The sequence below is a fragment of the Vulpes lagopus genome, chromosome 5 (assembly GCF_018345385.1).
Source record: "Vulpes lagopus strain Blue_001 chromosome 5, ASM1834538v1, whole genome shotgun sequence".
Lineage (NCBI taxonomy): Eukaryota > Metazoa > Chordata > Mammalia > Carnivora > Canidae > Vulpes > Vulpes lagopus.
In genome coordinates, this window is record NC_054828.1 from 104,357,838 (window position 1) to 104,379,716 (window position 21,879).

At 35.9% G+C, this 21,879-nt stretch overlaps 3 protein-coding genes across 9 annotated transcripts in view; 1 reads left to right on the plus strand and 2 right to left on the minus strand.

Annotated features, from left to right (window-relative positions):
• The window catches only part of NDUFAF7 (NADH:ubiquinone oxidoreductase complex assembly factor 7), a 53,731-nt gene extending 53,448 nt beyond the window's left edge, over positions 1 to 283 (minus strand). For all 4 annotated transcript variants that reach the window (XR_005988005.1, XR_005988004.1, XR_005988006.1 and 1 more), the window contains exon 1: positions 125 to 283. Coding sequence is in view for 1 of the 4 variants with exons in the window: in XM_041756647.1 (XP_041612581.1) it covers positions 125 to 269 (145 nt within the window). In the remaining 3 variants the exon portion in view is untranslated. The remainder of the gene's footprint in view (positions 1 to 124) is intronic.
• CEBPZ (CCAAT enhancer binding protein zeta) lies at positions 267 to 19,724 on the plus strand. Its single transcript, XM_041756644.1, has 16 exons — positions 267 to 472; positions 2,992 to 4,484; positions 7,225 to 7,456; positions 8,024 to 8,207; positions 9,522 to 9,610; positions 11,427 to 11,480; positions 12,008 to 12,110; positions 12,215 to 12,283; positions 13,634 to 13,700; positions 14,771 to 14,871; positions 15,631 to 15,688; positions 15,985 to 16,178; positions 16,729 to 16,818; positions 18,288 to 18,349; positions 18,426 to 18,507; positions 19,272 to 19,724. The coding sequence occupies exons 1-16, from the start codon at positions 320 to 322 to the stop codon at positions 19,409 to 19,411; spliced, it is 3,171 nt and encodes a 1,056-aa protein (XP_041612578.1). The 5' UTR covers positions 267 to 319; the 3' UTR covers positions 19,412 to 19,724.
• The window catches only part of CEBPZOS (CEBPZ opposite strand), a 21,508-nt gene continuing 3,156 nt past the window's right edge, over positions 3,528 to 21,879 (minus strand). For 2 of the 4 annotated variants that reach the window (XM_041756651.1, XM_041756650.1), the window contains exons 2-5: positions 21,286 to 21,401; positions 20,100 to 20,144; positions 19,451 to 19,535; positions 19,078 to 19,312 (exon numbers count right to left, since the gene is read on the minus strand). In XM_041756651.1, coding sequence (XP_041612585.1) covers positions 19,453 to 19,535; positions 20,100 to 20,144; positions 21,286 to 21,400 — 243 coding nt within the window. In that variant the 5' untranslated portion in view covers position 21,401 and the 3' untranslated portion in view covers positions 19,078 to 19,312; positions 19,451 to 19,452. Of the gene's footprint in view, positions 3,649 to 17,653; positions 17,757 to 19,077; positions 19,313 to 19,450; positions 19,536 to 20,099; positions 20,145 to 21,285; positions 21,402 to 21,879 lie in introns of those variants that run through there. The other 2 variants (XM_041756649.1, XM_041756648.1) reach the window with 2 other exon arrangements.

The following is a 21,879-nucleotide window of genomic DNA, read 5'->3' on the forward strand; positions in this document are numbered from 1 at the left end:
CACGGCCATTCCGGGTCTGAGGCGGGACGTCTGCAGCCCGGAGCGCCTCAGGAGCCCCCGACTGAGGAAGGCGCCCCAGGTCTCTGCCCCCCGCAAGCGGAGCCCGGGCGCGGCGAACGCTTACCCCTGCGAGCCGCCGCACACAGCCGCCCCGAGCCGCCCCTCACGAGGACGCTCATGCCGTACTCCGCACGCCGCAGAATGCTGCCCCAGGGTGGGGAGCGAAGCCATTTCCGGGATAAGACACGCCCCCGCAGGAAGTACGTCATTCGGCCAAACGGAAGGAGGCTGTGGGCCGTCTGCGCGTGTTTTGCTGATAATGGCGGCCGCCAAGAAGCCTTTGGAGTTCCATGCCAAGCGGCCGTGGTGCGGAGAGGAAGCGGTGGAAGATCCCGACGAGGACGACGAGGAGGATAACGATGAAGAGGATGGGTTCTCTCTGGAAGAAGTATTGCGGCTTGGAGGCACCAAGGTAATGGTCTCGGACTCTCGGACGCGGGGACAGAGGCGCGTGGAGTGGTCTCCCGAGTGCGGGGCGAGTGACCCGGTTGCCCCCGAGCGGGAGCGGGAGTGGGCGTCCTGCGCCCAGATCCCAGCTTGGAAATGTGCGCTGTGCGCTTCCCGCACTTTTCCGCTGCTTTTTACAAGAGAAGAGACTTTTGGAATCGAACGTTTTTACGACGTGGTCTCTCTTAGGATGTAGGTGATCCTTTTATTTCACTGATCTATAACGGGCACTCCATCTGATCGGTGATGACTGAACTTTTTGAAAGGTCCTGACGTGGCTTCTGCGTTCTGAACTCCAGTGTTGTTAGAATGTTAACTTTTGTACAGAGTTGACGCACATGTTTACGCTTTAGAAGCCCTCTGCTGTCTTGGAATTTACATCCCCATTAAGAGAAAGAAACAGTAACCAAACTTTTGAGTACATGGTTCATCAGATGCAGAGTAGTGCCATGGAGAAAAACTTTTCAAGATGATGAGTGGGAAGGGCCTAACAGTTTTAAATGAGGTGATCCGGGGACTCCTCCCTGAGATGTTTAAGAAGAAAACTAGTGAAGAAAGGAGTGAGCCACGCTGTTCTGGGAGCAACAAAACTGTCAGCGTAGCTGAGGCAGAATGAGTTAGGAGAGTAATAAGTGAAGTCGGGGAGGAAGATTGTAGGCCTTTCTCTGAGTTTGATGCAAGACTTTAGAAGATTTGGTGGAAATACGTCACAGAGTTTGGCTTATTTTTTAGTAAGTTTTGAGATTTTTTTTAAACGCTTTGACTCGCTCTTCATCTTTTATTTTTTAAATATTTTTTTCTTTATTTATGATAGTCACACACAGAGAGAGAGAGAGAGAGAGAGAGAGAGAGAGAGGCAGAGACACAGGCAGAGGGAGAAGCAGGCTCCATGCACCGGGAGCCCGACGTGGGATTCGATCCCGGGTCTCCAGGATCGCGCCCTGGGCCAAAGGCAGGCGCCAAACCACTGCGCCACCCAGGGATCCCCAGTTTTGAGATTGTTAGTGGGGAGACAGGTGTGGGTCAGGAGAAATGCAATTTACAGGGGCAGATTCACAGTTTGCCCTGTACTTGGATTGTATTTAATTTTTGAATAGGTTATATTTCACGTGCTACAAAAAAGTTCTTTTAAAAAGGAGGCGTGCAAAGTATATGGTGAAAAGTCTTTTTTCCCACTTTTATCTCTAGCCATGCAATTTCCCTTCCAGAAAGCAAGTATTTTTATGTCTTTTATAGCTTCCAAAACAAACACGCACATTATTTTTACACAAAAGGTACCATACCATATCTTAAATATTTTGCATATATTTTTTTCTTGCTGTCTTAAAAAATGCTTCCATATCCGTATATAAAGTTGTGTGATTGGTTTTGTAATGCCTGCATAAATCATTGTTTTAATTTCTCTAACTGGCCATTTATTGTGGGCCTTTAGGTTGTCAATCTTGCTATTTTAAATAATGCTTCAGGGCAGCTGGGATGGCTCAGAGGTTTAGCACCGCCTTTGCCCCAGGGCCTGATCCTGGAGATCTGGAATCACATAGGGCTCCCTGCATGGAGCCTGCTTCTCTCTCTCTCTCTCTCTCTCTCTCTCTCTCTCTCTCTCTCTCTCTCTCTCTCGTCTCTTGTTAATAAATAAATAAATCTTTTAAAAATAATGCTTCAGTAAATAACCTTTAAGGTATATATTTTCCCACATTTGTAAGTATATATGTAACCTAAATTGATAGAAATGGATAGAAATGGAACTGATCAAAGGATGTGTGTCTTGTATTTTGATTTGAAGGTAGCAAGTTGTCCTCCATAGAGGTTATGCTAGTTTACATTTCCATCAGCCATGTAGAAAAGTGCCTTTTCCTCCCATCCTCTCCGCAGTACCACCTGTCATAATTTTATCTTTGTTCATCTCACAGATTAGAAAATGGATGTATCATGGTGTATTAATTTGGATTTTTTCTCATGTCAGTGAAGTTGAACATCTTTTCACATTTTTAAAAAACCAATTTCCCTTAATGAACCATTTGTTTATATCCTTTGCAGATCTTTCTTTTCAGCTGTCACTGCCTTAACTAATGTGTAGGAACTTTCATACTAAATATTAAACCCCATTACTTTGATGTCAGTTGCCAGTATTTTTTTTCAAACTTACTGTCTTTTGACTTTTGTATGTTTTCTGTCTCTGAGAATGACAATTTTACCCATCTTTGCCTTTAAAAGCCTGCATTTTATGTCAGATTTAGAAAGATTTTCTCTACTCTGAAATTATTTTAATTATGGTGTGTAATCTCCTATTATTTTATAGCTTTATTTTCACATTTAAATATTTGTTTCATCAAGTATTTATTTGGTTGTAGGGTGGGAGCCCAGGCAATACCATGATAATTGAATTTAATTGATTTTAAAGTGCAGATTTCAAATTAACTTCTGAAGTTTATGTAAACTGTTGGATTGGTAATTTATTTTTAACTTTCTTATGTTTTAATGTAGCAAGATTACCTTATGCTGGCTACCTTGGATGAAAATGAGGAAGTGGTGGATGGAGGAAAAAAAGGAGCAATTGATGACCTTCAACAAGGTGAATTGGAAGCATTTATTCAGAATCTTAGTTTGGCCAAGTATGCAAAAGCTTTCTTAGTTGAAGAAGATGAACCAGCAAAAAAAGAAAATGCCAGCAAAAAAGAAGCAATATCTAAAGTAGATAATAAAAAGCAAAATGTAGCAGAAAGTGAAAGAACATCACTTGATAAGGTAAAAAATAAGAAGAGGCCAGAACAACATTCTGATAACAGTGCCACATCAAAAGTTAAGAAAGATAAACAACAGGACATCTTTGAATTTTTTGAGAGACAGACATTGCTACTCAAGCCTGGAGGCAAATGGTATGATCTAGAGTACAGCATTGAATATTCTTTGGAACCCCAGCCTCAGGATGTTGTGTCCAAGTACAAAACCTTGGCTCAGAAATTATATGAGCATGAAATCAACTTATTCAAAAACAAGACAAATAATCAAAAGGGAGCTTCTGCTACCTGGATGAAGACAATTGTGTCATCAGGGACACTAGGTGACAGGATGGCAGCCATGATTCTTCTTATTCAGGATGATGCTATTCACACACTCCAGTTTGTAGAAACTCTTGTGAACCTTGTTAAAAAGAAAGGTAGCAAACAGCAGTGCCTCATGGCTTTGGATACTTTCAAAGAGTTACTGATTACAGACCTTTTGCCAGACAGTCGGAAGCTACGGATTTTCAGCCAGCATCCTTTCAGCAAACTAGAGCAGTTGTCCAGTGGCAACAAGGACTCAAGAGATAGAAGGCTGATATTATGGTATTTTGAACACCAGCTAAAACACCTTGTGGCTGAATTTGTCCAGGTCTTAGAAACTTTAAGTCATGATTCTTTAGTAGCCACTAAAACTAGAGCTCTTGTGGTAGCTCATGAGCTTCTTTGTAACAAACCTGAGGAAGAAAAGGCTCTTCTTGTGCAGGTAGTAAATAAACTGGGCGATCCTCAGAACAGAATAGCCACAAAAGCCTCCCATCTGTTAGAGACATTGCTTTGTAAACATCCCAATATGAAAGGAGTTGTGTGTGGTGAAGTAGAAAGGCTACTCTTTCGCTCAAATATCAGCCCCAAAGCACAATATTATGCAATTTGCTTTTTAAACCAAATGGTCCTTTCCCATGAAGAAAGTGAATTAGCTAATAAGTTAATTACTCTTTATTTTTGTTTTTTTCGGACTTGTATCAAGAAAAAAGATATTGAATCAAAAATGCTTAGTGCCCTTTTAACAGGAGTAAATAGGGCATACCCTTATGCCCAGACTGGTGATGACAAAGTGAAGGAGCAGGTTGACACACTCTTTAAAGTGTTGCATGTTGTGAATTTTAATACCAGTGTACAGGCTTTAATGTTGCTTTTCCAAGTAATGAATTCTCAGCAGACGATATCAGATCGATACTATGCAGCATTATATAGGTAAGTACCACCATTCCAGTAGGTGAATGTGAAAATAACATTTAATAATAATGTCCTTCCTGTGTGGAACAAGAGACTTAGAAAACTGGATTTTAGGCCCTCCTCAGCAACTTGCTAATCACCAACTTTTAATCTTTGTTTTCCCATTGGAAAACTATTCAATGTTTTGCTCTAAGTCTTTTAAATATTAAAAAATTAGAACTGCAGATATAATTGAAGTTTCCTTCACTTCGTTCCCTCTCACTCTCATTCTCAGTCCTATATTTCTTCCCCCTGTCCTTCCCACAACCATGCAGTGTAATTTATTGAACAGGAATTTTTTGAGTGCCATCTATATGCTGGACACTTCCAGGTGCTCTGGATATAGCACTGAACAAATTCCCACCTCTTGAGGCACGTACATTCATATTGAGGAAGACAGATGGTAAACAGGAAAGTCAGAGTTAGGGTTGCATTTTTGCAATATTTTTTTAATTACTGGGATTAAGGTTTTGTTCACTGAATTTTGCAATTGTCCTGACACCTATTGAGGGATGGTATTTTGAACAGTGTGTAAATACTTCGGAACTGTTTTAAGTATACCAACAAGCTCTATATTCCTTTCTAATACATTTTAATAATTTTATATCCATATATCTTATGAGAAATAGAAGGTACTGATTAATATCTTGAACTTAAGCCACAGTGCCTGGCTGTGATAATGTCACTTTGGACAAATTACTTAATCTTCTTTAAAGCCCTATTGGTAATAAATAAATGAATCAATCAGTCAATCCCTATTGGTAAACATGATTGATTCCATTTTACTGTGGCCCAGTTTGTCCATAAAATGAAGAGGAGTGCACTTATCCTATAGGGTTATTGTTACAATATAAAACTTCCCAAGGTCACATAGCTAAAAAATGACAGAACTGGGACTTTACTGAGTTCATGTAATTTTCATATTTATGTTAAGTGTCTAATGGTGCCTCGTCTACAGTAAGTGCTCTGCAGGTGTTGGCTGCTGCTGTTAATAGTATTATTCAGATGAATTTCTTAAGTTTGTTCCTCAAAACAGTTCTCCAGTGTGTGAGGTACAGTAATTTGTGCAAAATCACACAGACATGACAATGCCAAGTTAAGTGGTAAATCCAGGTCTGCGGGCTTTGGGCGTTCATGATGTTTCATGGTGCTGATTGCACTGGTACACCACAGAAAATCTCAGAATCCTTTCCATAACTCTTAAGAGCCTACAATTTTCTTTTTTTTTTTTTTTAAGTAGTTAATACTTCTTTGGTTTACGAAGAGTTCCAGGGCTGCAGGTGTAGAGACTTAGGAATTTTAGGGGTCTTTTGTAACTTTTGATGGTCATAAGAACTTTTTGGACAATGTTTGGAATCTTTTGTAAATATTTTTCTAATATCCATTTAATATCTCAGTGTTTAACGCAAGTCTATCTCTGGAGTACATTTTTTTTTCAAGATTTTGTTTATTCATTTGAGAAGCAAGAGCAGCAGACTCCCCACTGAGCAGGGAGCCTGTTGCAGGGCCTGATCTCAGGACTTTGAGATCATGACCTGAGCCGAAGGCAGGTGCTGCTTAACCATCTGAGCCACCCAGGTGCCCCTGAGGAGTACATTCTTAAATTCGTTACGTTATTGCTTGCCAAGAGCTCTCACAGATTTCCTCAAAGGATTTCCTCATAGTATTTTTCTTAATCTTATTAAGAATCTTTTTTTTTTCTTAAGATTTTATTTATTCATGAGAGAGAGAAAGAGAGAGGCGGAGACATAGGCAGAGGGAGAAGCAGGCTCCCCAAAAGGAGTCTGATGTGGGACTTGATCCCGGGACACCATGATCACTCCCTGAGCTGAAGGCAAACGTTTTACCACTGAGCCACCCAGGCGTCGCTTAAGAATCATTTTAAACAAAATTTCCCTAATATTACTTGAAAGATAAAGAAAACCAATTTGGTTTACAAAAATATTTATCAAAAACTCTGAGAACAGAGAACTCTGTTCTCTGTCAATTGGTGGGGACACACCTATCTAAATTCTCAAATGTTTTTAAAAATGAGTTGCAAAGTGGATTGAAATGTTGAAAATTTTAAATGTGAACAGAAAATTGAGTATCAAAGATTGAATAATACAGGATATCTCAGTATCACTAGAATTATGGAACTGACAAATGGGGGAAACTGGGTATGCCCAGAATATGAAAATGCTTCACAGGGTCAAATATTTACATTTCTAGTATTAATGAAAAAGTTAATAGGAATGTTTAGAATAATAAGTAATATTTCACATGAGCATATATACTGAGGTTTGTGTTAATTCTAGATATCCTAATGTCTGGAGGGCAAGAGCAACCCTAGAATTCAGCAACTAGGATAAAGATAAAATTTTTAAATTATGATATTCAGCTTTCTACTATTACCTTTGTGCTCATTAGAATCATGTGGAAGCTGCCTCTGGTCTCCTAGCTAGAAGGAAGAGATAATTTTCCTATTACCCTAGAGAATGGATAACCACGTGGAAAAGAAAAAAGAAACCATTAAAAAAAAGTTCTTCTCCTGTAATATTCCCACCTTTCCCAAGATAATTTTTTCTGTTTTGGTCATTGACTTCCATTTTACATCTTAGGTGTCTTCTAAAACAAACAGGAAGGTTATCCCTAACTAAGATGAGGTTAGCAGTTGCTTCTACTGCTGGCTGTAGAGATATTTTATGAATAAGCATTTGATCTTGTTTTTTTTTAATAGGAAGATGTTGGATCCAGGATTGATGATGTGCTCTAAGCAAGCCCTGTTTCTTAATCTTGTCTACAAATCTCTGAAAGCTGACATCGTGCTGCGCAGGGTGAAGGCTTTTGTGAAGAGGTTACTCCAAGTTACTTGTGAACAGATGCCTCCATTCATATGTGGAGCTTTGTATCTTGTGTCTGAGATCCTTAAAGCAAAACCAAGTTTAAGAAGTCAGCTAGACGATCATCCGGTATATTTTACAACTGTTTTTTAATCGAGTGGGTTCTGAAATATATTGTATTTTTCGTCTTTGCTTCAATGACAGTAACTTGCTTAGTTCTCTGAAGCATGAACAGGTGTGAGTCCTGGAGTTGGACAGACCTGGATTTTAGTCCCAGGTGTACAGTTACTAGGTGGGCATGTTGCTTGACACCTTTACTCATAATAAACTGTACTACACTAAACTGTAATTGTATGAGCTAGTTACAGATAGTTATAGAGCCAGTATATCTCTTAAACCTGTTTCTTCAGTTGTGAAATGGATATAGTAGCACCTACCTTGTACGGTTATTTATAACGTTAGAAATTTGAGGACTGAATGTTTTCATGTAAACAAAAAAAAAAGTCCCAAAGTCTGAGGGAATTGTGGCTCAAAACGTATTCTCTTATATTTACAAAAAAATATGGTGCCTCTCATAAATATGATTGATGGAACTTTGTTTCACCACTATTGCATAAGTGGATCTTCTTCAAAACTCCCTCATATAACTGAATATAGACTTCCAGTTGATGCAGATTTATTAAACCATTGTTTTAGGAGTCTGATGAAGAGAATTTTATTGACATAGGAGATGATGAAGACACAGAAAAATTCAATGCAGATAAAGAAACTGATAAAGTAAAAAATACTGAGACAGAAGAAACTGTGTCTGACAGTCCCAGTCCTACGGAAACAAAAAAATCAGAGTCTGCTTCTTGGGTGCACTTTGATAATTTAAAAGGTAAGTTTGTTAAATCTTTAAATTGTTCTCTTGAATTTTTAAGTGGGAATTGGCTTCTCCTTTGATCTTTTTTTTTTTTTTTTAAGGTTTAGGTTTTTTTAAGTGATATATATCCAACATGGGGTTGAACTCATAACCCTGAGATTAAGAGGTTGCGTGCTCTACCCACCAAGCCAGCCAGGCACCCCCTCTTTGATCTCAATAGAAATTAATACTAACCATCTTAGAAGTCCTGTGTATTTTTTTTTTTAGAATAGAGCTTTTATAACTAGATATATTCAGGAATTTAGTAAATTTTTAATATAGTGAATCACTTCATTATTAATAATATAGATTATATCACATTTTAAAGTAATTTAGGTCTTGGAAATTAAAGCAAATACCCTTTGGAAATGCAGGCTTTTCATTTGAGGCTATAAAGAAAAGCACACTAAACCCTGAGGATCAAGAAATGTGCTAAATCCACTTCTTCAAACCTATTATGGGAAAACTTGGTCAACTTTTTTCATCTCCCCAAACCTCAGTTTGCTTGTATAAAAGAGAAGTATGGTAGCAATCAGAAAAGGTTTTTTGTTTTGTTTTGTTTTCTTAAGATTTTATTTATTCTTGAGAATCATGGGCAGAGACACAGGCAGAGGGAGAAGCAGGCTCCTTGCAGGGAGCCTGACGTAGGACTCGATCCCAGGTCTCCAGGATCACACCCTGGGCCGAAGGCAGCACTAAACCGCTGAGCCACCCGGGCTGCCCAACAACCAGAAAAGCTTTTAAAAGAATCCATCAGTTTCCCTGAAGGGTAAACTGAGAATAACCCTTTAGAAGGATGATGAGCATATGCATTGTGAAATAGTTTGTTATAATGTGTTCTAAAAGTTCTTTGTTTTAAATTTTTTAATACTGAATTTTTGAAAACAGGAATAAGTTAATGTAAAACTTGTTCCAAGAGACAATTATTCCTGGACAATTTAATAACAAATATTCAGTGCATTTAAAGTTCCAAAAGAATTTAGACCCATTTCACCTTCAGGCTAGTTGCCATTTTAGCATTTATAACCTATTTGATCCAGATTTGGGCAATTTTTGCTGCCAGTTTATTGAATAGCACATGCTATCCTGGGTACTGTATCTAATTTTCTTTGGGGCTTGGAATTTTTAACCTAGGTAGGATGCCTGGCTAACTAAGAATGTTGAAAATTATAGTCCTATTATATATATATATATATTATGACATTAGTGATGGTTTTAGTGAACTCTTGGGCTAGGAATAAAGCATTTGAGAAATAGTATTTTTTTTTTTTTTTTTTTTTTTGTTCTCAGGTGGCAAACAGTTAAACACATATGATCCATTCAGTAGAAACCCTTTGTTTTGTGGAGCTGAAAATACAAGTCTTTGGGAACTCAAAAAGGTAATTATAAATTGTCTTTTAATTCATTAGTCCTTTGTATTTGCTTTCATGGATTTAACTCCTTGAAGTTTCCATTTTTCTTGTAAATGATTAATAGTTTAGTTAAACAGCTAATTGGCATAATGAAGCAATTTGAAGCGTGTCACCCAGCTGTAATCCTTTATAACCTGTATTTCTGTAGCCTCTGATAAACATTAAATTTATACATTTCTACATTCACATGTAACATCTTAAATAATATGTATGCAAAATAAGGATGTTATACATAGCTATAAATAAATTTTGCTTTTTTAGGTAAATTATTGCATATAATGGCTCTGTAAAATGGATAAATTCTGCTTTATGCATTAGATGTCCCTGAAAAGTTTTGTGATAGAATTATTTACAAAAGTTTTAAATGCATTAGAGGAACTTATATTTTCAATAAACTTTCTGTGATGCCTTTGGTAAAGCAAGCGTCTTAACACATAGATTCCTGTGGGTCCTTGACATCTTTTCAATGAGTCTGCAAGGTCACAGCTATTTTCATAGTGATACCAGGGCACATTATTTGCCTTTGTCACTGTGTTTACAGTGGCACTGATGGATAAAACTGCTAGTGCCTTACCTCAGATAATGACAGTGGCCATTGTATTTTTTACTGCCATGTACCTTGAGAGGGAAGAGGGGGGGAAGACAGTATCACATAAGACTGATGAAACAGGAAAAATTAGTGATTATCTTGACCCTAAAGTACATGTCTTTTTCATAATCTGTGTTCATAAACAGCAAGAATCCATAACATGCTTATGCATACCTAAGTATGAGTTTGTCTCATGTCTTAGAAAAAGTACCTATATAGTTTGTTGTAAACTCAACTAGCTGCTTTTTTTAATAAAAGACTGGTTGACCAAGAGACCGGTTTTTCAGATTTGGGTATTTGGGAGACATTTTCTTGAAAGTGAATCTGTTATTTCAAGTAAAACCGCTGACAGTATTTGTTGTCAGTGATAAAATTCAAGCTTTTTTTTTTTTTTTTTTTTTAAATTCAAGCTTTTAAGCAAAAGAAAAGTTTAGAAATCTGGTAACCACCACTTTGAACTTGACATTTCCTCAATATATAAAACTTTTCTGATAAAATCAGTCATGATACTAACAAAGTGATTTTTGTGATAACGTTACCAATGTGTGGAAGAACTGCATAACTCACTGAATCGGTATTTTCCAAATGACTAATGCATGGTGTTACAAAAAGTCTTAGTTAAAAGATCTAGTCAAAGTAGACCAATTAATTTTAAGTAGCAAGTACCAAAAGCTGTTTGATAATAGTTTCAGATTCCATATTGCAGCTAATCTTCAGTTTTGGGAGTAGTATCAAAGAAGAAAATCCACAATTATGTGAAAGACTATAAGTTAATCTTCCTATTTCCAATTTTATATACCTGTCAGGCAAGATTGTCATAATTCAATTAAAAAATAACATGGAATATAGAAGCATATGAGAATCCACTGTCTTCTATTAATTCAAACATTAAGATTTATAAAACTGAAATAATTTTACTCTTCTCACTAATGCTTATTTGTTCTGAAAAACTTAGTTTTCATAAGACATATTGTAATTTCTAATAAGATAAATATCAATAGGTATATCCCCCTGAAACTAAGGAAGCTCTTGAGGTCCTTGACTTTAACTATATAAAGCACTCCTGAGACCAAAATTTTGAGAATCACTCTTATCTAATATATTGGCTTAAGTTTCAGTTCTTTGGATTTATAGTTGTAGTAAGAGTTGAGTTTCCTCACAATTTTTTTTTTTTTTTTTTTTTTTTTTTTTTAGCTGTCTGAGCATTTTCATCCTTCTGTGGCCCTTTTTGCAAAGACTATCCTTCAGGTAAGTCTAAAATATTTTAAAGTCAAGAAAAACGAAAACTAATCCAGTTTTCGATAATCAATAATTGGCCATACAGTATTTTCTATCTGCCACATATACTCATAAACGTTTTCTGCTGTGGAAAAGGATCAGTGACTTAATACAGTGCAGCAGACAATTCTTCCCACTGTGTGGTGAATAGCAATACAGGATACTAGATTATTGCAACAGTTACTACATTCTGGCTTTACTCCTGAAGAAAGACTGTCCTGCCCTTTCCCATTTGCTGTGTTTGCTTCCTGGTTAATAGATGACCTACAGTGTTCATATTGTTTATCCGTAAATTCAATAGCACATCATAAAATATTTATTTGTGTGTGTGTTTAATTCTTCAAGTAAAGAGGGATGAGATGGATATTTGAAGGATCATGTAAGGCATATTTGTGCCTTTAATGCATTGTAGTAGATGGTGTTTTTCCTTTATTTTCTTATTTAGATGCATATATATAATTTAAGTTCTTAATCCTCGCCCCCCCTCCACCTTTCAGGGAAATTATATTCAATATTCAGGAGACCCACTCCAAGATTTCACATTAATGAGATTCTTAGATCGATTTGTATACCGAAATCCAAAGCCACATAAAGGCAAAGGTATGCTTCTATTTAATTATTTGGTTTTCACTATTGATATTTATTAAATAAAATAAGCATACAATTAGGTTTTATACTACATTGCCTTGATTTTTGCATTTCAGAAAACACAGATAGTGTTGTGATGCAGCCAAAAAGAAAAAATTTTATGAAGGATATTCGTAGTCTTGCTGGTAAGTATAAAGCCTGAATGGTTGAAACTGACAAGATAGTACAAGTCTTAACACATAAATTGTGTTACTCTTTGCTCCATTTTATCAGAATAAACCTAAGCACCAGAGACATTATCCATCTTTTGTTCCCAAAAATGTATATACGTTCTTTAGTTTATTGTGTGTGTCTGGGACTTTTTTTTTTTTTTTTAACTTTATTACAGATTTCAAACCTATCCAAAATACACAGTATAATGAACTCCCCTGTAACTGTCACACAACTTCAATAATTAGCCATTTTTATATCATTTATAGCATTATTTGTGACCCCCCACACACATACATAACTATCTTTTACAGTTAAAGACCATTTTTATTTATTTGAAAAAGAAGAGTACATGAGCAGGGGGGAGGGGCAGAGGAAGAGAGAATCTCAAGCAGACTCCCTGCTGATCACAGAGCTTGACAAAGGGGCTTGATTCTACAACCCTAAGATCACAATCTGAGCTGAAACCAGTAGTCCAGTGCTCAACCAACTGAGCCACCCAGGCACTCCCTACAGTTAAAAACCATTTTAAAAAGCTTTCTACTATGGGTTCAGCAGAAAACTCAATTGGTTTTGTCACCGCATCATTTTAAATTGGTTGATAACCTTCTATGGGTACTGGGTACCCATCTTGTGGATCTGACTCTTTTCTGCATTCAAGCAAACATCTTTTTATATAATAAATCACAGTTGCTTTCTGGTCAGAGACTAGGGTTAATTTGTACCTTATAAACCATTTAATTTCCAACTGGTTTATTTTACAGAGATCCAGAGACTCAACCAAAGTTAACAGAATTTAGAAGCCAAATCCACTTTTAATCAAGATGAGTTAGAAATTCTTATTGTGAAGAGAGAAAACTAATATTCCTGTAGTTCCTTGTTCTTGTTCCTTAGTTTTCATCAGCATTAAGTAAAATTATAGACAATGCTATTTACCTTTACTTCCTCTTCTGGAGTAGCGGGCATTACTGTTTTTTTTCCTGAGATGAAGATGATAAGTTTAAAGCTGATTATTAAGAGAACTCTTTAATTTTATTTCTCTTAAAATTGGGATCATGGACGCAGTTGGGGGACAGTGAGAGAACCATGTTCTTTCACTGTGATACACTGACGGCTACATATGTCCTTGCAGCCAACAGTTTTAAATGTTGGGTCTCCTGCACTCAGACTCCTTTCTCCAGAGACTAGAAGATCCCCCCCCTATGTCTACCTTCCTTATATTTTGAGACTTTAGAATTGTAGATACGTTGTGTGTAGTCTTAAGAACTTGAATAACATAAAAAGGACTACTTTAATAAAATCTTGATCTTAATCTATTTTCCTAGTGAACAGTAAGGAGTTCCTTGCAAAAGAAGAAAGCCAAATACCAGTGGATGAACTATTTTTCTACAGGTAATATACTTAATGCAGTTTCATTTGGGGAACTATTAAAATTTAAATTTTTAAGGAAAAGTGTTAATTTTTAGATACTATAAAATGCTTCATTAACATAGATCTGTCTTGAAAAGATCTAAAGATATGTCAGTTAAGGTGCCGGGTAGCACAGGTCATGATCTCAGGGTCCTGGGATCAAGCCCCCACATTGGGCTCCCTGTTCAGTGAAGGTCTGCTGCTTCTCCCTCTACCTCCCAGCTCATGCTCACTTGCTGTCTCTCTAATACATAAATAAAATCTTTCTTTAGGGGAGGGAGGGTTGTTCCTTTTTTTTTGGTAGAAGGAATTTATAAATCATTTGGTTTGATAATTTTAAGATATCTAAGTGAAACTTAAAACCAGTCAATTTGTGTTTTTAATAATGTAGGTTAAGTTTTATTTTGTGACGCTTTGTGAAGCTGAATCTTATTTTTTTTTAAATAGTAATTGTCTTACAGGCAATAAATCTGATAAAATTATGTGATTAGATGTTATCTAGAGCCACATTTTGGTCTTATTTTTAACACTTAGATCATTAGTGTTGACACTAAAACAATCTTTTACTATGTCATTTAATTGAGTTGAAGTGTTTTTATGAAGAATTAAATCCTAAATCTTTGAAACTTACACTTCCCATTCAGAAGTTGCTATTTTAATTCAAAACTTTTGTTTATAATAAATAAAGATTTTAGTTACTAATATCCAACTGTGCTAACAGCTTTTACACTTGCCCGTGTCACTGGTCATAGGTGCTTTGATTACAGTAAAATAGGCCCTTTAGTATAGTTATCAAATAGGGGGCACCTGGGTGGCTCAGTCAGTTGAGTGTCTGACTCTTGGTTTCATCACCAACTTCTGATCTTGGTGTTGTGAGATTGAGTCCTACATCAGATTCCATGCTCGGCAAGGAGTCTGCTGGAGATTCTCCCTTCCTCTCCTTCTGCCCCCTGCCAGCGTATGTGCGTACTCTCTCTCTTTTTAAATATAAATAAGGTAAAATCTTAAAATTTTTAAAAGAAATATCCAATATAAAATGCATTTTGTTTCAGGTATTATAAAAAAGTTGCTACTGTTAAAGAGAAACAAAAACGAAATGCAGATGAAGAAAGTATAGAAGATGTGGATGATGAGGAGTTTGAAAAGATGATTGGTAATTTGTTTTTATTGACTGTTCAGTGTGTAAAGTAATCTATTTCTCTTTACTTATAACGACCATGGAATATTAGTGGTAGGAGTGATGTTAGTTTTAGAAAATCATTTAGCTAAGAATACCATGCAGATGATGCTGGAGGATTAAAAACTATTTTGGTGGCATATAGTAGTAGTTCACCCACAGTTGATCAAGAAAGATTTATGATTGTGTGTGGACAGTTCATGGTAAAAATAAATTTGTATTTACGTGGTATATATTCATTATTAAGGCCTAATCTCTGAAAGAAGAGAAACCATTTTTGCTGTTCCTAATTTCCTTACACTGTTGGTAACAGTAGTCTGCTATTTCATCTGTTTTATCTTTATGATCCAGAGTTAAAATATTAATCTATATTTGGACTGAAGCAAAAAAACATGAAATTAGAAACTGAGTTTGATTTTTTGCAACTGTATTATATTTACTAAAAATAAGCACTTAAAAGGACTGCAGTTGCTAAATACCATTTTGATATTTACCCTCTTTCCATAAAAGTGTTGTAGAAAGAAGCTGAAATTAACTGGAATCCATTTTAGTTTGAGGATTTAATTACGGTCAGTATATTCACAGATTTATGTAGATTAATAAAACACAGCAGTAGTCAGATTTATATCATTTTGGTGTAAATGCAATCATGACTGTTAATTGATTCATAAAGTATATATGTCAATTTCATTGTTACTTGGTATATCTGACAAATTGTATATTGTCCTCTGACAGACACATTTGAAGATGATAATTGCTTTACCTCTGGAACAGATGACCTTGATTTTGCTAGGTAAAATGCTTTTCTTCAATCTTGTTTTTAAGAAACTATTTTCTCAGCATTTCCCAAAGTGCTTTCCTCAGAACAGCAGAATACAGGACTCTGATGTGTAGGAGAAATTTCTTGAAAAAAGCTTGGGAAATGGGTATAGTACTTTCATTTTAGATCTTTATAATGCATGATAATATATCAGAGGTTCTGGGCTGTCTATTAACTCTGTTAATAGCCTAGTATCCTGCTGATCACCAAAAACCAAAAAACACTTTAGAAAACAATGTTCTCTACTACAAGTTGTTGTTTTTCTTCAGCAACATGAAAAAGAAAAAAAGAGGTGCTAAGGAAGACCCAGAAGATGAAGATTTAGAAGGCAGTGATGATGACCTTGATAATTTGGATGATGATGAAGTTTCTTTAGGAAGTATGAATGAAGAATTTACTGAAATTGGTGAAGATGGAGGAACATTCATGGATGTGTTGGATGATGAAAGTGAGGGCATTCCAAGTAAGCGTTTTTTTTTTACAAGTTAAAGCATTTTTGAAATACAAAGCTAAAGTATATTTCCTTTTTCCTCAGGGTAGGCTAGCTTTTCTGTTGTAGCATTTTTTTAAATATTACTTTGTATTCAAATTAATAATCAGATTGGCCAGAAATTTATATAGGACTTTTTCCTCCTCTTATTTGAATCCAAAAGAGGTTGAATTTTGAGTTTGGGCTTTTTTTTAAGATTTTATTTATTTATTCACAAGAGACACAGAGAGAGGCAGAGACACAGGCAGAGGGAGAAGCCTGATGTGGGACTCAATCCTGGCACTCCCTCATCACACCCTGAGACTCTCAACCACTGAGCCACCCAGGCATCCCGAGTTTTGAGCTTTTATCATAATCAACAATTAGACTCTGTACAATACCTGTTGAGCTGTTACCCTTTTTTTGTTAGAATAGTAATTATTTCTAAAAGTTAAAGTTTCATCATTCCATCTTAGTTCTGTGGCAGTTCTTTTGTTTTTGAAATTGCTTAGTAGCATGGGTTTCATTTTGTTTTTTGGAATAGAAATTGATGATGAAGTCAGCTCCAAAATCAGTACAAAGAGAAACAAGAGGAAAGGTACCAATGATTTTGACTTTGCTGGATCATTTCAAGGTAAGAAAATGCATCTAGTCTCTCTTAAACTTAGGTAGTGGCTATGTGAAAGTTGCTGATCATTATCATTTTGGGAAATTTTCTAAATTGGGGAGTATAATTTCATGTTTGCTTTTATAATAGATAAGAACAGTTCCTCTATTTTTTAACATGTGAAAGTTTGCGTGGTATCCATGCAAATACTTTACATGATTGTGCATAGCAGCACTATTATTAATAGCCAAAAAGTGGGAATAACCCAAGTGTCTGCTGACTGATGAATAGATAATGAAATATTCACCAATAAAATGTAATGAGGTACTGATACATGCTATAATATGGAGGAGCTTCAGAAATGTTATGCTAAATGAAAGAAGCCAGATAAAGACAACCACCTATCATATGATTCCACTTACATGAACTAGCCAGAAAAGGCAAAGCTGTCTTGGGGAGAGGGCACAAGACTGCAAATGCCCAAGGTATCTTTTGGGGTTGATGGAAATGTTCTAAAATTGCAATGTGATGATAGATGAACAACTCTATAAATTTACTAAAACATACTGAATTATACACTTAAAAACAACTGAACTTTATGATGAATTTTCAAAGTGAAAGTGGGTAAAAGCAGTATTTTTAATTAATATATTTTTAGAAAATGTGATTTTAAATGTAAATTACCATTTAATATTAAAATAAGTTTTAGTTTATTTTGAAATGTTTGTATGTTCAGAATTACAGGTTGAGTTTTTTTAAGGAGAACCACTTTGAGAAGTATAAGCAAATTTCATTTATATCATAAAAAAATACTTTCCATCAGTTTTCTCACAGACCAAAGAAAACTTTTGACTTAATTAGAACTTACAGTTTGCCTTAAATATCCCAGAATTCATCCATGTCAACTTTGTAATCTGTCTTGCCTGATACTGTGAAATAGGGTAAACCTTGATCAGTGGTCAAATCTGAAAGGCAGGCAGGAAGAGACACTACTGTCATCTAAACAATTCTCTTAGGAATTTTTTAAAAAATACTATAGACTATTAAAAACATTTTTATTTTTATTTTTATTTTTTTTTAAGATTTTATTTATTTATTCATAGAGATGCAGAGAGAGAGAGAGAGAGGCAGAGACACAGGCAGAGGGAGAAGCAGGCTCCATGCAGAGAGCCTGACATGGGACTCAATCCAGGGTCTCCAGATCACGCCCTGGGCTGCAGGAGGCGCTAAACCACTGCGCCACTGGGGCTGCCCCTTAAATTTGTTTTTAAATGCCAGCTACTTAATGATGCTAAAAGATCATTATAATTGTGTATTTTAACCCAAATACAACTTTTTTATAACAAAACCATGTTCATTGTTCAATCATTATATTGTACACCTGAAACTAATGTAACATTGTGTGTCAAGTATACTTCAATTTAAAAAAAAGATGAGTATTTTTCCAAAATTACTGGATTTACAGTTTAGTAAACTAGGCTTATACTTTTTTTTAGGACTAAGAAAGAAAAAGAAAGGAAATTTCAGTGACTCCGGTCTGTTTGTATCTGCTGAAGAGGTAAGGCTAATCTGCTTTAAGAAGTTAGCTATTCCACATTGTTTTGAGTTTTCTAATAAATGTGTCTCTTTTTAAGTTTGGCCACCTATTGGATGAAAATATGGGATCCAAGTTTGATAACATTGGCATGAATGCCATGGCTAACAAAGATAATGCAAGTAAGTAACTTGAAATTTTTTTTTTTTTTAAAGATTTATTTACTTACTTGGGGGGAGGCAGTGGTGCAGGAGAGGAAGAGAGACACTCTCCAATAGACTCCCCACTGAGCACAGAGCCCAACATATGGCTGCATTCCACAATCCTGAAATCATGACCTGAACTGAAATCAAGAGTCAGACACTTAACCAGCTGAGCCACCAGGCACTCCAAGTAACTTGAATTTTTTATGGAAGTTTTTAAGTGACCTGAACTTAGAACTTACAAAGATGTAAATATTTTTGGAGGACCATTTTTAATAAGGATGAGTAAGATGGTTCCTTTTCCTTACAACGTGGAAGGAATAGCTTTTTCATCTGTCTGGGGGACATGTAGGATTAAGAGGCATTTAGACTATAGCAATAAAGACTGTATTTAGTCTTTTTAGGGAGGCAGGCTGTTTTTATATGAGTTTGCTAAGTAACTTTATTATGAGTACTTTAAAGACATTTTAATTATTTCTGATATAGATACTGGCTTTTGTTTTTTGTCAATAAAAGTGTTCAGAAGAAATAAAATCTTCAGAGCATTTGTTCCTTTCTTATCCTAGTCTTTTATTTGTTAAAACTAATCTTTAACAATAAATGCCAAAGGAAAACAAAAGTAAGGTATTTGTACAGTGGATGGGAAATGACTGTAAGCCATGGCAGACCAGAAGTTCCTGTTTTGTTCTGTGGGGCCAGGAGTCTACCATGTGGTGTACTCATCTTTCTTCTCCCCCACAAAGGTCTCAAACAGCTTAGATGGGAGGCTGAACGTGATGACTGGCTACATAACAGAGACGTAAAAAGTATCATCAAGAAAAAGAAAAATTTCAAAAAGAAGAGGCCAAAAACCACTCAAAAAATTAAAAAGCAAAGAAAATGACTGTTTTCTAAATAAATTATGAATTAAAATTGTACTTACTCCTAATTTTTGCTATTCAGCCATTTTTCTTGATCTTGCTCTCTGACTCCATACATTCCAGACTGTTCAATGGATTTGTAATAAACTAAAAATAAATATAGCTGTTATTAGAAAATCATGTAAAAGTGTTAAAATTAAACTCTATTAAGAGAAATCAAACCTCTTTTCCTTATTTCTACATAGTAAAATGAAAAACAGAATATATATTTCATGTACAAGCCGTCTAGCATCTGTACTAATCGTAATAAACACTATTAAGCATTACCTTATACCAGATATTGTGCTAAGTGACTATATGATGTTATCTTGTTTAATCTTGACAATTCATAAGGTGGGCATTATAACCACTACCGGACAGAGAAAGAAACAGCTCCAAGAAATTAGCAAACCAACGTCACTTTGAAGTTTGAAGCTGTGGTTTGATTCCATCATCACCACGGATACGTTTCATTCCAAAGTTTTTAAACACTGGTAACTACTCATCTCCAAATGAGAATTTTCATATTTTCAGAGGAGCTGAAATAGGAATAAATAGTAATTTCTCCTGGAAGTTGACATCACAACTTTAATCCTTATTTGGTCATAAAGAAATTGCTTAATTTAAAGGGTACCTGAAAATGTCGTTTTATACTCTTAAGGAAAAACATACCTTCCAAGATGAAGGGAAATTTCTTGCTCATTGTTTGCCTGAAATCTGACCAAAAAAAAGTCTTAAAATTAGACATGACTAGACATTTATTATATTAAAACATGGAGCCATAACTTAATACTAGCTTTAGGGTCTAGTCTATAAGATAGGAATCCTATAGAAGAGAGATTTAAGGTCCTTCTGGTGATCAGAAACTATCCTTTGGGACAGGTGTAAGTTGCATTTGCCTTACATGTCACCCCCCACAGTTATTTTGGACTTTTCAAATTTAACCTGTATATATGATGCAATTTATTTAGAAAAGCAAATTTTCAGTATTAATGTAGAACTCCCTTATGTAACTGAAATTTGAGATGAGCTTCACAAATGTAGTCGTCTCGATTTCTAATTCCATAGCAAAGTACAATGGAATCCGTAAAAACAATAGTTTACAGAATTAGAAACTTTAATTTGCTTTTATATACTGTTTTTAATTTGTTTTTATATACTGTTAGTATGTTTTCTTTTATATCCTTACAGGGTACAAAAGAAACTCGGTGTTAATTATTGTGGACTTAATGACTTTTCAGGATCCTTACAGGATGCTTACATCCACTAGCATCCTGGAGCAGTGTTCCAGTAAATAATAGGACAAATGACAAGTTTCAAAGATGGCCACCACTCCCAGGACTACTCGTCCCTGCTTTAGGGAAAAAGAAAGCACCCCCTTGTTTTAAAAGTTGAGAGCTCTAACACAAAATTTCCCCCCAGAATGTGTCCTAGCATTTTCAGCGATAGCCAGTGACACGGGAAAAGTTTTTAGTACCCAGTATTGGTAACGGGAGGAACTCCTGACAGCCTTGACAGTTCAGCTACGCACTACCAAACTGAGTCTACCAAACTGAGCTATAAACAGGCTGAATTTCTTCCACCTGTGTTCCCAAATGAAGCCAGACCAGTCACTTGCTCTGTGCCTCCCACTAGTAAAATCCATAGAAATGTGCCGCATTTTCCCTAGTCTACAAACAAATCACATTATTTAGGGAGAAAAGTCATTAAATCCGCATTAACACCGAGTTTCTTCTTGGGCCCATAAAAATGTCTAATACATTGAAGAAGCAATTTCTCTAAAAATGCTGTTTAGATCTCAATGCATTAGCAAACTGCATACCCCTGTAGAAAACATTAACTTCTGAATTAGGATTACCTTGGCTTGTGTTCATCCTATTAAACAAAAAATAGGCTCCAAAAACGCCCAAGAGCTCAACTACTAAAACTCCTTTAAAGATCTTCTTTGCCAGTGGTTCCATAGTGCGAGCCATCCTAAGTTTAACAGTAACAAATACAGGTAAACCTGAATGAGCATACACAAACTTGATAATACCACTTCCACAAAAATAATTCCAATTCATTCCTACAATCTGAGTGATTTAGGAATAAAACCCCAAAATTACCATATGCTTATTTATTTGCTATGTCCCACATTCCTAATTTTCTTTTTTTTTTTTTTTTAAGAATTTATTTATGAGAGAGGAGTAGATGCATGGGCAGAGAGAGAAGCAGGCTTCCCACAGGGAGCCTGATGAGGGACTCATCCCAGGACTCCAGGATCACGACCTGAGGCAAAGGCAGATGCTCAACCACCAAGCCCCCCAGGCGTCCCCCACATTCCTAGTTTTCAATTTCCACCCCCCGCACAATGAACCAAAGACACCACTGGATAAAGCACAAAAAGGTGATGAAACTGAAAAAAAAGCACTGTAAAAAGAACTTGCAATTTATGGAACTAAAATTTTTATTT

Coding starts and splice junctions, on each gene's coding strand:
- CEBPZ (XM_041756644.1), top strand. CDS start 320: ATGGCGGCCGCCAAGAAGCCTTTGGAGTTCCATGCCAAGCGGCCGTGG. Junction 11,481..12,007: donor TTGCAAAGACTATCCTTCAG/GTAAGTCTAAAA, acceptor TCCACCTTTCAG/GGAAATTATATTCAATATTC. Junction 16,179..16,728: donor TGAAAGTGAGGGCATTCCAA/GTAAGCGTTTTT, acceptor TTTTTGGAATAG/AAATTGATGATGAAGTCAGC.